Raw genomic sequence first — 14,195 nt, 5'->3', positions numbered from 1 at the left:
GCGCTGCCGCGCTCTTACCGAGGGCTCTGCACGGGAAAAGGGGCCTAGAAGGGAGCGAAAGCGCCGCCCGGGCCCCGCTCCGCGCGCCGAGCCCAGCGCCACCGACCGCGCAGCGCCACAAAATGGCGGCGGCGGCTGCGGCGCGGCCAGCGCCGCGAGGGAGGGGGCGGGGCGGGCGGGACGGACCCGGCGGCGCGGGGGGCGGGGCTTTGCTGCGCGCGCAGCGCCCCCTGCCACTCACCCCTCGCGCATGCTCCGTGAGGCCGCGCCCCCTGCCCGCCCCGCGCATGCTTCGTCCGTCAGCACCCTCCCCCGCCCTCCCTGCGCATGCTCCGTGCGTCAGCACCCCTCCCTCCTGCCCGCCCCGCCCTCCCCGCGCATGCTCCGTGCGGCCGCGCCGCGGGGGGGGAGCGTTCCCTCAGGTAACGCCTGGCGAGATGTCTTTTGAATAAATAAACAAAATAATCCAAAAGCCTTCTCTGCTTCCTTACGTACTGAGAAGGCGCTGAAAAGAGCATCGTCGAATTTAGGCCAGTGAGAAGACTGGCATTGTTATGTCTAGCACAGCAGTAACATAGTGCTACTGCGAAACGTTTTCTCCAAAATAATTGCACGAAAACGGTGTCTGTCGGAGTAATTGCTGAGGAAACAGGAACTCAGCAGGAAACATCAGGTTCCTCTTCTCATTGAAGAGTCCGGGGAAGACTTTGGGCAGGCTTTGAGCAGGATGCGCAGTTAGAAACGGATTACAGTGGATCACACCTGGTGTCGCTTGCAGTCCAGTATTTCCCCCTTGCTTGCTTACATAGACTTAGAATACAAATGCCCAGACAAACAGTGCCATGAGTGCCCTCCAAGCAAGCAAAGAAATACAGGGAGTTTCTGTCAGGGGAGATACCTGTCCTGCAGCAGCTTAGCAGCTTGGTTTTCCTTTTGGGAAGAGGAAAAAAAAAAAAAAAAAAAAAAAAAAAAAAAAAAAAAGCCTGTATCTCTACACCGATGAATTTGGCACTCCAATCTGGATAGTTTGGTTATTTTTCTCCTTATTTAACAAAAAAGTGTGGCCAGCCACACGAGGGAGCTGCTCTGACCCCGTCTTCAGGCACTGGGCAGCCCATCCCAGTGACTGCAGCCCCGTGATTTCTCTCCCTTTTCCCCCTCTCTTTCTCATCCTGAATTTTCCCTCATCCCTTCTCCTAAACAGCCTGCTCCTGTTTGCTTTTTCCTCACAAGCACAGGCCTTACTGACTTTAGCCCCTCTTTTCTTCGTGTTTGTGCTAAGGTTGCCTTGACAATTTATCAATTCTGACTGATATCGCTGCCTCCTTTTGTTCTTGTTGGCTGTACCCCAGGTCACCATGGGCCATCTGTACATACAGAACTCCTCTTTTTCATATGCAGCATCCTGAAATTTGCTTTCTTGTCTCATTAGCTGGCACAAGGCAGGACGAGCTGTCTGCACACACGCCTCAACCCAGACTATGGGAGCCAGTGACTGAAGCCAAGTGACGGTATCGACAGCAAGTTCGTGGTGCCTGCGTGGATCCTGCTTGGAAAGACCTGCTTGCTGAAGGTAGGTGGGGATGGGCTGTAAGAGCACATGCATTGGCCTCGTTTTGTGCAACCACAGCCCTTAATAAGCCCTTTCCCCAGGAATTTTGTGTTGCATGTATATACCATAATTGCTTTTTGTTGCCAAATTAAGCCCAGTTGAGAGACTTCTTTCAGGGCACTGGTGACATTTTTTGTGTAGATCAGCAAAAAAAACCCAGAACTCCCTAGGCCTCACTAGGCTATGTTTGTACTGACTGTAAGGAATGCTTCCACATCCTTCATAAAAATGTTTAATAATTCCTAGAAAATATTTCCCAAAATACTCTTCCATTTCATCCCTCATTCTCAATTACACTTAAAAAACATCAATCCACTTAGGGCTTGTTTTAAATACATGCCTTGTTGATATGGCATAGTTTCCTCATCAAAACCGGAACATCATACCTTGCCAACTCAAATGCCTTGTTGCCTTAACTAGGCATGCTTAGCACAAAACCACTTGGATTGTTCCCGAGCATGAATCTTACTTCTTGTAACAGGATCCTGGACTAGTGCTTTTTATAGTCTTGGATGACCATGAGGAACCAGCAGTCAGAGTGTTCAGCAGTCACAAGTGTTCAATTCTCCCAAGTATTCAGGTTGTTACTTTAAAAAGCTGGTATTTGCTTTCTTCTGGTCTAGAATGATTTACCATTCCAAAATTTAAGTGGAACTGTCGTAACTGAAGAAGAGATCTCTTCAACAGCTCCTCTGGAGTAAGCTTTGGGAAGTTTTGCCTTTTCAAAGTGCAAGGTGACTAGAAGTGTATCGTGACTAGAAACACCTTGACTGAACACAGCTGGATCATGACTGAAGTCATCCCGGACAAACACTGAACAGTTGTCCAATCAATAACATACAAAATAAGGCACAAAAACTTTCATGTTACCTTATCATTGTTAAGGCCACTAACAGCAATGTATCACGTGCTGTTTGACACCTTCAACGCATCTGTAAGCTGAGCCTCTTCCTCAGCCTCCTCATACCAAGAAAAAGTAGCTAATTCCACATTATCCTTCCTAAAGGAAATAAAAAAGTTGTTTTGTTGGTACGTTCTATCAGCTTTTAGTTGTACCAACATCCCTTAGGGAGAATTTTTGTTCCCCTTGCATATTACCTAACCATCTCACACAAACAGAACACTTTTTTTTTCCAGTAGCATCTGGAACACTGGCTCAATTTCTATGACATTTGCGGAATGGTGACATTAAATCCTCACCTTCCTGCATCTTCATCTCATTATTAATGTAATGCTCTGCACTTAATTAATTACCAACTCAAAAAACAGCTCCCTCACCTGATTTATAGGCGATTTCCGTGATATGTATCTCCCTCCCAAATAAATTATTTCCTAGTAGAAAAATCTTTAACTGCATTCCGAGCTCTACAAATGGAAATTAACCCTTGGTATTTCTTCTTTCTCTCATGGTGGTGAAGTTAATAGTGTGCTAGAATTGTTAACAGTGGGAACGAGATGGCTAAATCTTTTCATTGACCACTTACATTTTAAATCTCAGTACATGAGACTCAGGCATTTATCTTTCTATGTTCTTTAGTGAAAGACTGCAACTTAACTGATCATGCCACATAGTTCAGCCAGAAAGGTGGATCCCCACCAAATAATTTGTACCCTGTATATTTATATTGTTTTTCCTCCAAGTTAATGGTTATCAAAGACTGAAAGCAACCAAGTTTGTCTTATCTGTATTTTTATTGATCAGAAAACACAAAGAACAATTTCATAAAAATAAGGTTCTAGAACATGCTGTGAAAGTGCTGTTATATTATGCTTAAGCCACAGAACATTTATGGCCCAAAGAGGAAATGTTGTACACACAACACCTCTAAAATCTAGTTTTGCATCAGGAATTGTGATGAAGTAGTATAAGGTGCCAGTCCTACAATATTAAAACTGCTGAAGCCAGTAATCAATTTCAGAGAGAGCCTTTCAAGATTAGCTCTGCATTGCAAACAAACAAATTTGTTCTTGGTAACCAAAACCAAACCAAAACAAAACTCCCCACAAGTTCTGTAATGCAATCCACCTTGTGAGATTTAGCTTCAACTATCATATTCCAAGTTTAATCCTCGAGGTAGGTACCATCCAGAACTAAAAACACGCACTCTTTACAGGGTACCTTAAATTCAGTGTCTAACACAGCATCCAGCAATCAGCAAGCTGCTTTGAGAGCAGTCTGCTTATGCAGCTGGTACAAAGGCACTTGATAGAAAGGTCAACAAAGAAGAAACACCGACACAAATTCATGTCATCAAATCAATTTCAAGAGACACACTTTCCCCAGCATTTGGGTGCAATGGATGCCCACAGAAGTCTCTAACTAGACAGAAGTAAAGCCTGACGTGCAAAGAAAAAGACTCCAGTGCCCATATCCTTACTTGAAGCCGGATCATCCAGGCTCAACCAAAAATACAGGGGAAAAGCAACAGGCTCCCTAATGTAACCAGATTCCAATAGGCAAAGTCTCAGTAATGGCAAAGGACTCATCGCAAGGGAAGAAACTGAAACCACGGACCATTAGGACACTGCAGTTTATCTGCTTTTTGCCATGCTTATCACTTTGTTCCAGCTAAAACGGGTACTGCAGCTGAAGCTGTCTACCTATCACCCTCCCTCGGTCATTCAAGTTCTCTTTGAAAAATTCAGATTTGAGACAAAAAAATGCAGTGAAAAACACAATGCAGCAAACAGCAAAGTGTTTTGTCAATTCTGTAAAGCGAAGGATGTTTTGCATTAACGCATATTGGTCTGTACGAGCATCAGGAGAAAAAGGAAAAAAGGAGATAAAACCAAGGAAGAGGAAGAAATCTTGAGTTTAGAGGTGGTGGTGGGGGGGGGGCAATTATGCTTAAATGCATGTACACCTTAACTGTAAAAGCTTATGGCCAAACTGAGGCATCCCTTTCCTCTAGGAATGCTGAACTGCCACCTCCATGAGAACTTCTGACAACACATTCAAACTGCACAAAAAAAAGGCTGCCATTGCACAGATGCTTGCCTCAGCCAAAAGTTAAAGGAACTGGAGGTCTGGCAATAGGGCTTTGCTGCAAACAAATCATATATCAAGGATGTTCTCCTCTGACAAGATACTGCTGACACAGGCAGTAACGTGCTAGTCTCATTTTCACATTAGAAAATACATTTTTTTTCCAAATAAATCCTGTGTCAGCATAAATTTCTATGTGGAAATATAAATGCAATGAGCATTATAGGAACTTGCTTTTCTCCAGCATAAAAGCTAGTTTCACTTTTGATTTCTTAAGACTTTGCTAAGAGAAAGGGCAGTATTCCAGTCAAATTGAAAATTCGAAAACAAAACAAAAGCACAGCATGAATGAAATACATGTTCAGGAATGTACACAGAATGCATTTTAACCCACATCCATCTAGTCCATGGTTAGCGCTAAGCTGTTTTCTCAATGCTGAGTCCATTTAATGCTTTTGAGGTCAATTCCATCCTGAACCATTTCCCACAGTGGACTGTAAAGAAAAGAGAGAAAAAAAAATGAGGGCCATTTTGAATGCTAAAAACAACAACATCAACAAGAATTCTCAAAAAAGCAATTTCATTAAATACAGGGAGAAGAGCATGGCAGGACGAGAGAGACCTTCCCCTTCTGTAGATGATCAGCCTCCACCAGGACCTTCAGCCCAAAGCACAGGGGTGAGGGGTAGGTGCCCCATCTGATCCTCTGCTCCCAGTTGGGGCACTGAGCACAAGTGTTTCTTACAGACCAAGCCCTTGCATTTGACACTGCTGAATTGAATCTTCCATTTTTGGCAAAATTAAGTAACTTATTGATCCGTCCACAAAATGATACCACCTCCAGCTTGGAAACCTCAAGGTAGCTTCCGTACACACTTTCCCTGTCCTTATGTTCTTCTCTTGATAAAGGTGGGATCTGGGAGAAGCTTTGTTATCAGGTGGATGTGCTTAAAGGATTTTCACTACTGTTTAAATCAGGCCACATACTCTGTCATTACTATACATTTATATACAGAGAGACCAACAGATTTTTAAAGCAACCTGTTTTGAAAACAATCTAACTCCTCGAAGATTATCACACCTATTTTCAGTTCAATAAGCTGGCTCACCTCATTTCCCTCAGCCTCTTAACGTGCTGTATGCACTTCTGCACTGTATAATCTACTTCTTCTTCTGTGGTGAAACGACCAATGCCAAACCTGAAACAAACAAACAATAATACACCCAAAAGAGCAACACAGCATTCCCCTATGCTCCCCTCCTGTTCTTCCCCACACAATGTTAAGGGCACGAGTATCGCGCACCTGTAGGGGTGGAAGCTCACCACCTACTTTCAGCATAAAAAAAGAAACAGCAATAAAAAAAAACGCTGCACACACCTTATGGATGAGTGAGCCAAGTCTTCATCCGTCCCAATTGCCCGTAAAACATAGGAAGGCTCCAGAGAGGCAGATGTACAAGCACTAGGAAACGGAGCAAAAGTAAATCTCACACTTTTGTTCACGTGCAAAAGCTCCACTGAAGTAACGCTCCACCCTCCAGTGCTCTCCAAGAAAGAAGAGGCCCCTTCCAGACACCCAGTATCATCACGGCTCTTCACAAGAGCTCGCAGCAGCTCCCAGCCTCTGCGAAACAGGCAGTGAACAGGAGACGGAGGGAGCAAGACGCAGGCAGCATTTCTGCTGTTACAAAAGAGCAATGGCAGAGGCAGGGATTAGATAGGAATGGGAACAATAAATTGGGAACATGATAAAAGAGAGAACACAGGTAATACAATAAGAGCAAATGCAAGGCCAAACACAGGAAGTGTAAGGCAGAGTAAGAGGCATCTGAAATGAAGGATGGGGAAAGAAGTCAAAGAGCCAAGAAAGAATTAACCAAAGAATACCAGCGGACACAATTAAAAAACAAACAAGCAAAAACATCCCCCACCCTCCCTTCTAGAGCTGCCCTTTGGCAGCAGTATAAATCAATGGGAAATAGAGCACTGAGGAATCCAGAGCAAGGTTTAGTCAGAGCAGTCAGTAGGCAGGAACTTTCCTCTTAAAGCACTAGAGAAAACTGGCTGCGTGGTTGCAGGCTGTTACTCAATTTTTACAGGTGGCAACACGCAACACAGACCAGAGAGCTGCTTAGGGATGTGCACAAAGCAGAACCTGAGCACCAAAGAGACTTTCAAATTACAAAAGTGCTGGGCTTTGGTGACTGCCAAGTAGAGACCTGTTCTTCCTGTTTATACCACCAGCACATTGGTAATCAAGATACTATTTCAATCTGCTTCACTCAGAAAGGCAAAGAAAGGTTTTATCAGCTTCTTCCTTGTAAGCATCAAGTTGGCCTGAGTAACAGGCCAGCTCCAATCTGCAGAGTCAACACAGCTCCCGGAGAACACACTGATTTTTCTTTCTTCTTCTGCATCGCATATAGGTACTATTCACTGAGTTATCTGTCCGGCCTCACTAGATCCAGTTATGATCCATCTGAGTCCTTCTGAAGGACAGAAGCTGTAGAAGCTCAAATGGCATTTTCAGTGGAAGTGCCATGAGTTACGGCTACTCAGATCACACGCAGCTGCGAAGCTGGCAGGCAGCAATTCCCAGTTTGTGCTTTCAAGCTGAGCGGACGTGACCTTCATTGTCAGGGTGTCGCTTTAGAGAAACATCAGCTCAGGCTGCATTCAATGTCAGGCTGGCTCATCAACCAAAAGAGCAAACCAAGGGCACAGCGGAGAGCACTACTTGGCTTGCAGCTCTATTAGCAAATGTCTTCTCCCCAGATTATAGCAGTCTGTCTCCCCATATATTGCACCTACCTTCCTGAAGAGAGAGCCACATCTTTCAGAGCCATCAGAAGACTCTCCCCTTCCACATAGGCAAAAGATAAATTGACGCACCCTATATTGAAAGAAAACAAACAAACCAACAAATACCACAACAAACATGCTCCCAACAACTGTAATCTACAGCAAATCCCATCCCTCCTATTTCCCCACTTGGAAGGAATCTGTGAATACAGAGCAGCACAACGTTTATTCAAAACACGTTATTCAGGCAGGGCAGCTAACGCTGAGCGGTGGAGAGCTCTCAGGGGAGGATTTTGCTGACGTTACCTGGATAGCGATGCTCTCTATCCCCATTCATAACCACATCAGGAACTTGGCTCATGATTTTTGTAACCAGTCGATCTGCCAGAAGCGAGATGTGCTTATGGTCATACTAGCAAAGAGAACAAAAGAACAAAAACCTAAGTGGTGGCCATGCCCGACCTCCAGCGAAGCTTCCGTAACGGCGCAGCTCACAAGATGAGTCTCGCCTGCCTGGGGAACAAGCTTCATTCTGTGTGCACAGCTGCCCTGGCCTATGCCCTGCTGGCAGTGTTCTAAAAGGGTTTTTTTTTTTCTCCATCCCGATTGTGAAGAATGCATTAGTGCACAGAAAGCGACATAGCAGCATGCAGAGGAGTCAGGAAGAGTTTTAAGCACTGGACCTAGCAAATAAACTTTGCTATCTAAGCTTAAAGTGAAATTCTTATTTGCAGAACTGCCATAAACTCGAACTTCCATACGTTGAAATATGAATTTGAAATGCTCACTGTTTTAATACACATAAGCATGATTAATTCAGGGTCAGAGATGCTGATAAAGGATAGGTACAGCATGGAGAGATGAGTACATCATAAAAATTTTCAGCTGTAAATGTGCTGTAGAAAACCACAATTTAAAGCACTTCAACAAAGAAAAAAATTAAGAAAAGGCTGACAATGAGCTTCCCGTTATACACAGAAACGTGTATTCTGAAGATCTCAACACATTCCCTTAATCGTCACAAGAGAATAAAATTTAATCCAGCGCCCAAGCACAAAGAAATCCGGGGGATTAAAGACAAAGGTGTCTCTGCCTTACTGTCCTCGGGGACACGGAGCAGGTCTCCCACAAACCTCCATCTCCTGCTGTGCCACTTCGCAGGCTGCCCCCAGCCCCACGGCCAGCGGGGTGGGCACCGTGCCGGAGCGCAGCCCTCGCTCCTGCCCGCCGCCGCTCTGCAAGGGCTCCAGCCGAACGCGCGGCCGGCGCCGGACGTAGATCGCACCGACCCCTGCAAAGCAACGGCAGCAGCTGGACGCGCGCAGCGCATCCGCAGCGGCAGCTCGGCCAGGGACGCGCTCCTCCAGAGAACGGCACTCGCTCCCATCGCTCGTGCCCTCGACGGCCAGGGCTGCAGCCCTCCGCGGAGCCCCCACACACCCACAAAGACAGCACCCGACGACAAACAGTCTTCTGCCTTTGGCTTCTGAAGAGCACCCAAATACAGCAAATTTGAATTCTGTCTTCCTGCAACCCAGGTTTACAACTTCTGCTGTTTGGGAGCAGACTACAAAACCCATAGCTGGATTTTAAATTCCATTCTGCAGAAAAGGTGTAAAAGGAGATATGAGGATAGAAGAGAGGCTGCTTTATGCAGAGGATGAGCAAAACCCCTAAGAATTTAAATTCTCCAGTTACTTCTAGAACTCCCTGCTGTCAGCCATACTTGGACCTAAACTTTGCCCCATGATTTCCTTTCAAGTTCAGGAGCATCCATGATGCCATCCTCCTGCCGATCCATTTCTGCTGCCACAGTTTTAAGATGCTACTTCTTTACTTAGTGAAGCCACCTCCCAGCCCATAAGCACTGAAGATCCACTGTCCACTTACCCTAGTATCAGGGTGAACTAATGAACTGATTTTAAAAAAAAAAAAAAGATCTACTCCTACCACTAATAAAATCATGTTCTACAATTTAAGAAATAGTAGCAATCACTGTGATAGGTCAGACTTTATACCTTGTGGAATTAGCTTCTTATGACAGGCATGGAAAAAACTCTTTAGAAAAGCACTTCAATAAATACCTTTAGGCCCATAAACTTTATGGCCACTGATGCTCATTAGATCAATTTTCATATCATTGACATCCACAGGAATTTTACCAATTGCCTGTGCGGCATCTGTGTGGAAGAAAACCTTATGAGCACGGCAGATCTCACCTGTGATAAAAATATAAAGAAAAAAAAAGAAAAAAGCTCTCGTTACCTCATACCATGGCTATGCACTTCCAACAATGAATCTAAAGCATCATTTGGTGGCGCAGAGGAGATCTGAGGTGAAAAAGGAAGAAAGGCGTCTTGTCACATCCCTTTCACAGCACATCTGAGAGCTGCGCAGGAGCTACTCTGCCTACAATGTCTAGAGGAGGTAAGAAGCCTGCTGGCAAAAATCAGGACGGTTTCCAAATCCACATCTACCATGACATGGCCCTGTTTAAGTTTAAATGTCAGAAATGGGCATCCCTGCTCCCTCATGGCAGATGACTCCACAGCTGGGAAATATTAACGTTCTTTTTTTCTTGACTCTTTCTTCTTGACACTGGTCTAGTATTTGCCAGTCTTACTTTCATGTTTACACTTGCCAAGCATTTTTGGACCTTTTTTTCCCTCAATTTCCAGGTTTTTCAGTACCTGGATCCAAAAATTCTCTCAGGGAGCATTATCACCAATTCTTACACATGCCAATTCCTCCCACCCAAAGTGACTTTAGCCCATTATCAACTTCTTTGCATTAAAAGTTTAACAAACTTTTATGACTTCTATAAAAGTTTTAAAAAGAGTTAAAAGGCACCACAAGACAAAATAATGTAGTTAGTGTTGGTGGTGTTGGAGCGTAAATGTTCTTTATTCTTTCACCTTATTTCTCTTTCACATTATAGGAACATTAAAAGGATATTTCTTATTCATTTAAGCACGGTATGATAACAGCAACAGCCTCAAGACTAATCAACACAGGTTGAAAGCAGACACTCCAGAGCTATAAGCAACTTACTGATAATCAATTACCATTCAACTGAAAAAACATAACCGTGAAGACAGGAAAAAGACTGCTTTGGGCAAAATAAAGAAAAGCAGAAAGCAGCTAATCATGAGAAAAAAAGGAGCTCTGCAAGAGGCTGAGACACCTGCAAAAATAACACCCTCCAGGATTACCTGGTGCATAGTTCAGGGCAGAGGCCAAAGCCTGAAAACTGTCCAGAAACTTAAACACCCCGCAAAGGGCCATCCTGGAGGGACAGGGTCGCTGCAGATGATGTCGTCGCTGCAGAAACTGCTGCTGCGGCATCCGCGGGGCCGCAGGGCTCCGGCGCCTGCCCTGTGCCCGCGGAGCGGCTATCCATGCCCGCCCAGGAGCCGGGCAGCCCACTGCGGAGCCGGCTCTCTGTACCCGCCGCGGAGACGCCCCTCCGTGCCCGCCACGGAGCCGGCTCTCCGGGAGCGCGGGTGCCCGGGGGCCTCCCAGCCGCCGGTCCAGCCCGCGCGGGGCAGCCTCAGCGCATCCCAGCACCTGCTGCCCTCCTCCTCCCCGAGTTCTGCAGGTTTCTCCTCTCCGACACCACCTGCTCAGTAAACCCTGATCAGATATAACTGCAGTCTGACTGGCTGCTCTTTCCCTTCCTGTTGAAAAATTCAGAGTGAAACTGAAAACAATACAGCTAATCTGTATTTCCATATGGAATTCCTACAATATCCACTGTGAAAATACTGAGTGCTGCACTCACTTCCCTTTTAAGAAAGGTTTATTTGAGAGAGCACCATTACCAGCTTAATCATATCCCAGGGCAGCCCTCTAACACTTGCTCTGGGAAGCATTACATTAAACGAAGCAGAAGCGAGGTAGCTTTGCCTGTGGAAGCCAGTGTTACTTACCAATTTCGTGAACGGGCTGCTTCACTCCTATTTCATTATTCACAGTCATGACAGAAACCAAACTTGTATCTGGCCGGAGAGCAGCCTCCAACTCCTGGTGAAATGTTCAAGCAGACACAGGTCACACAAAGCCGAAGCTCAAGCATTCCCGAGGCATCGCTTCAGTGTGTCAAGGCCAACCTTAACCATCAGTTCCCCCAGCCATCATGTTTCCAACAAAATCGTTGCTTTCTAACAAATGCTGCTCACGACAGCACTAACTATATAATTCTGCAGGGAGAGGAGGACAGGCAACTGCATTTCTACACGTGCTAGCACTGATATGTGCAACACTACCTGATGTGATCAAGTCATTACAGGCTAGATGCCTTATCCTCACATCATGAGAACTTTTTAAAACAAACTGAACACTCATAAAACAGCTTAACTCACATCACGACAAAAATAAGACAAATAAAGCGTGGCTTATAAAGGAATTTTGCTAAATCTGAGAAGCAGGATTTTGCCAACCAAGTTCTCCGAGAGCATCATTAACGGTTCTGGGCCTGCAGGCGCGATCCGTCTGACCGGTCCCGCAAGCAGCGGCCCACCCCAGCGGGACGCGCGGCCGGGAAGGAGCGGGGCGCCGCGGCGGGGCGCCGCGGGACACGGGGCGGCCGTGCAGGGCACGCGGCGGCCGGCGGCCAGCCCACGGCAGCCGGGCGGATTGTGACCGCCGCGCCGGCATCCCCACGGCGCTGCGCACTGGCACCTCCAGCGCCGCTCCGCCGGCCTTCCCACATGGAGCGCAACATCCCAAGGGTATCTCCAAGTGCTATCGGTGCCACCACTCAGGAGGGCAGAGGAGCCCAGGGAGGAGAAAAGTCCTTCTCCAACTGTGTCTGATTTGACAGCTAATCTCCTTGTATCTTGCGATGTGACACTCACCATCCTTTCCTGGACACGAGGTCCCCCGAAACCCCATCTTGAGGCATAAAGCAAGAGGACCCTCTGCTCACCCTGCCCACCTGGACAGCCCCTGTTCACGAGCTTCCCGGCGGCAGGAACCTACCTTCAAATCCACGAGGCCGTTCTTTTTAACGGGGAGATACGTGACCTGAAAACCTTCCGACTCCAGGGAACGGCAGGAATCCAACACGCACTTGTGCTCTGTTTGGGTGGTAACGATGTGCTTCTTTCTGGACTTATAGAATCTTGCAACACCCTGTCGTGCACAGTCCAGCAACAAGAAGTTTGCAGTTACATGGCTGAAGAGAGCAAACTTCACACAAAATCCTCACAAACGAGGGACTGTGCAAAGTGTGGGCAGAAACAGCTAATGCATCGCAAAGGAGAATTAGCGATAGTCCCCTCTGCAGCACTGCAGGTTTACTCAGGGGAAGCAAGAAGGTAACTCTGACTCAGATGAAAAACAATTTTCCTTTCCAATAAATTAATCAGTTTTGCCATAAAATGACCATTATACAATTTCAACCACCTCTGTTTACCCCAAACTCATGAATCTAAAGGGCAGCAGTAACACGTCATTCACACTAGATACTTGCATCAGGACTCGTTTTTCCAAAGCATCTCATCTTTTAAAAAGCCTATACAAATATTGTTAGATATAAATTCTAAACCTTTTTTTTTTTAAATCAAAGGATTTTTTTTTAAAGCTTTTGAAGTCATAGGAGATGAGAAATCTGAATGGCCTCATTGAGGATAAAGGATAAAACAGCAACTAGTGTTTGCCAGAAAATGGGTTGATAGCCACGCCAGTATCTCCGCCACACTCCAAGAAAGATATTGTATCTGTGGAGGCAGGACAGCCGTATCCATACCCATTCTTCCCCAGCTGGAATGAAAACAACAAAACTCCGAACATACCACGGACTAACTTTGCTCGGATCCGACAATAAAACTCCTAGCATCTCTAAACGAGCACCACAGCGGAAAAGCGCCAGCCCAAAAGGTTTCACGAAACACTGGGAACAGCGGCAGAGGCCGGGATGTTTCCCCAAGGAACAGCTCGAACCACACGGGCTCGGTTTGAGAAGAAAAGGAACCCTCAAATACTGCACCCTGCCCTCGAACGGGAGCCCAACAGGGCGCGAGAGCCCAATGCCTCTTCCATCTGTGTCGCAGAATATGGCAACTAACAAGGGAACAAACCCGGCTGGCTGGGACCACAAATTCATGCTTCAACTGCTGAAAGGTGCCTGTGTTTTCTACGAGTGTCATTTCCAACGCCAGGCCCCCGCGTGTCCCGCGCCGGCCGCCCCGCGCGCAGCCCTTCACCTTGATGGCCATGTTGTTGGACTCCGTAGCGCCGCTCGTGAAGATGATTTCCCTGGGATCGGCTCCGACCAGCGCTGCGACTTGCTGTGCGGGAGAGAAGCGGCGCCCGCGTCACCCGGTGGCGCCGTGTCCGTGTCCCGTGTCCCGTGTCCGTGTCCCGTGTCCCGGGCGCCGTGTCCGTGTCCCGGCGCACACTCACCCGCCGCGCGGCCTCCACGGCGGCCTCGCTCTCCCAGCCGTAGCGGTGCGTGCGCGAGTGCGGGTTGCCGAAGCGCGCCGTCAGGAAGGGCAGCATGCGGTCCAGCACGCGCGGGTCCTGCGGCACAGGCGGCGCGTGGGGCGCGGCGCGGAGCCCACGGACACGCCGTCACTTACACCCCGCCCCAGCACCTCTACAGGGACCGGGTGTCCGCCCCCCTCCCCGCCCGGCGGGAACCGCCGCTGATCCGCGCCGACCGGAACCGATCAACCCGACAGCAGCAGCCGCCCCCCGCCCCGGGCCGGGCCGCACCAGCGGCGTCGTGGCCTGCACGTCCATGTAGAGCGGCCGCAGGGCGCCCGCGCCGCCGCCGCCATCATCGCCGCCCC

At 47.5% G+C, this 14,195-nt stretch overlaps 3 protein-coding genes across 5 annotated transcripts in view; all 3 read right to left on the bottom strand.

The window, feature by feature from the left end:
- The window catches only part of CPNE1 (copine 1), a 40,466-nt gene extending 40,387 nt beyond the window's left edge, over positions 1-79 (bottom strand). Inside the window, exon 1 of the mRNA XM_026037313.1 lies at positions 19-79. The gene's annotated coding sequence lies outside the window, so the exon portion shown is untranslated. The remainder of the gene's footprint in view (positions 1-18) is intronic.
- The window catches only part of RBM12 (RNA binding motif protein 12), an 11,279-nt gene extending 11,149 nt beyond the window's left edge, over positions 1-130 (bottom strand). The window contains exon 1 of one of the 2 annotated variants that reach the window (XM_026037310.1): positions 19-130. The gene's annotated coding sequence lies outside the window, so the exon portion shown is untranslated. The remainder of the gene's footprint in view (positions 1-18) is intronic. The other variant, XM_026037311.1, reaches the window with a different exon arrangement.
- Positions 131-4,632: 4,502 nt separating this feature from the next.
- NFS1 (NFS1, cysteine desulfurase) lies at positions 4,633-14,174 on the bottom strand. 2 transcript variants are annotated; one of them, XM_026037296.1, is made up of 12 exons: positions 14,119-14,174; positions 13,807-13,923; positions 13,608-13,691; positions 12,382-12,534; positions 11,331-11,424; positions 9,486-9,620; positions 8,535-8,692; positions 7,708-7,813; positions 7,411-7,492; positions 5,978-6,061; positions 5,708-5,797; positions 4,633-5,092 (listed from the first exon to the last, which is right to left on the bottom strand). In XM_026037296.1, the coding sequence occupies exons 1-12, from the start codon at positions 14,143-14,145 to the stop codon at positions 5,029-5,031; spliced, it is 1,194 nt and encodes a 397-aa protein (XP_025893081.1). In that variant the 5' UTR covers positions 14,146-14,174; the 3' UTR covers positions 4,633-5,028. The 2 variants fall into 2 exon arrangements, with proteins under 2 accessions (XP_025893081.1, XP_025893082.1); XM_026037297.1 differs by lacking the exon at positions 13,807-13,923 and having other exon boundaries at positions 14,119-14,150.
- Between the last annotated feature and the right edge of the window lie 21 nt (positions 14,175-14,195).

This window comes from Nothoprocta perdicaria, unplaced genomic scaffold, assembly GCF_003342845.1.
Source record: "Nothoprocta perdicaria isolate Ctin4 unplaced genomic scaffold, notPer1 scaffold_196, whole genome shotgun sequence".
In the NCBI taxonomy this organism is placed as follows: domain Eukaryota; kingdom Metazoa; phylum Chordata; class Aves; order Tinamiformes; family Tinamidae; genus Nothoprocta; species Nothoprocta perdicaria.
The sequence above is the reverse complement of the archived record's forward strand: the minus strand, read 5'-3'. Positions and strand labels throughout refer to the sequence as shown.

Coding starts and splice junctions, on each gene's coding strand:
- NFS1 (XM_026037296.1), bottom strand. CDS start 14,145: ATGGACGTGCAGGCCACGACGCCGCTG. Junction 9,621..11,330: donor GCAGCCCGTTCACGAAATTG/GTAAGTAACACT, acceptor TTTTTATCACAG/GTGAGATCTGCCGTGCTCAT. Junction 8,693..9,485: donor TAAAGTTTATGGGCCTAAAG/GTATTTATTGAA, acceptor GTTGCTTTGCAG/GGGTCGGTGCGATCTACGTC.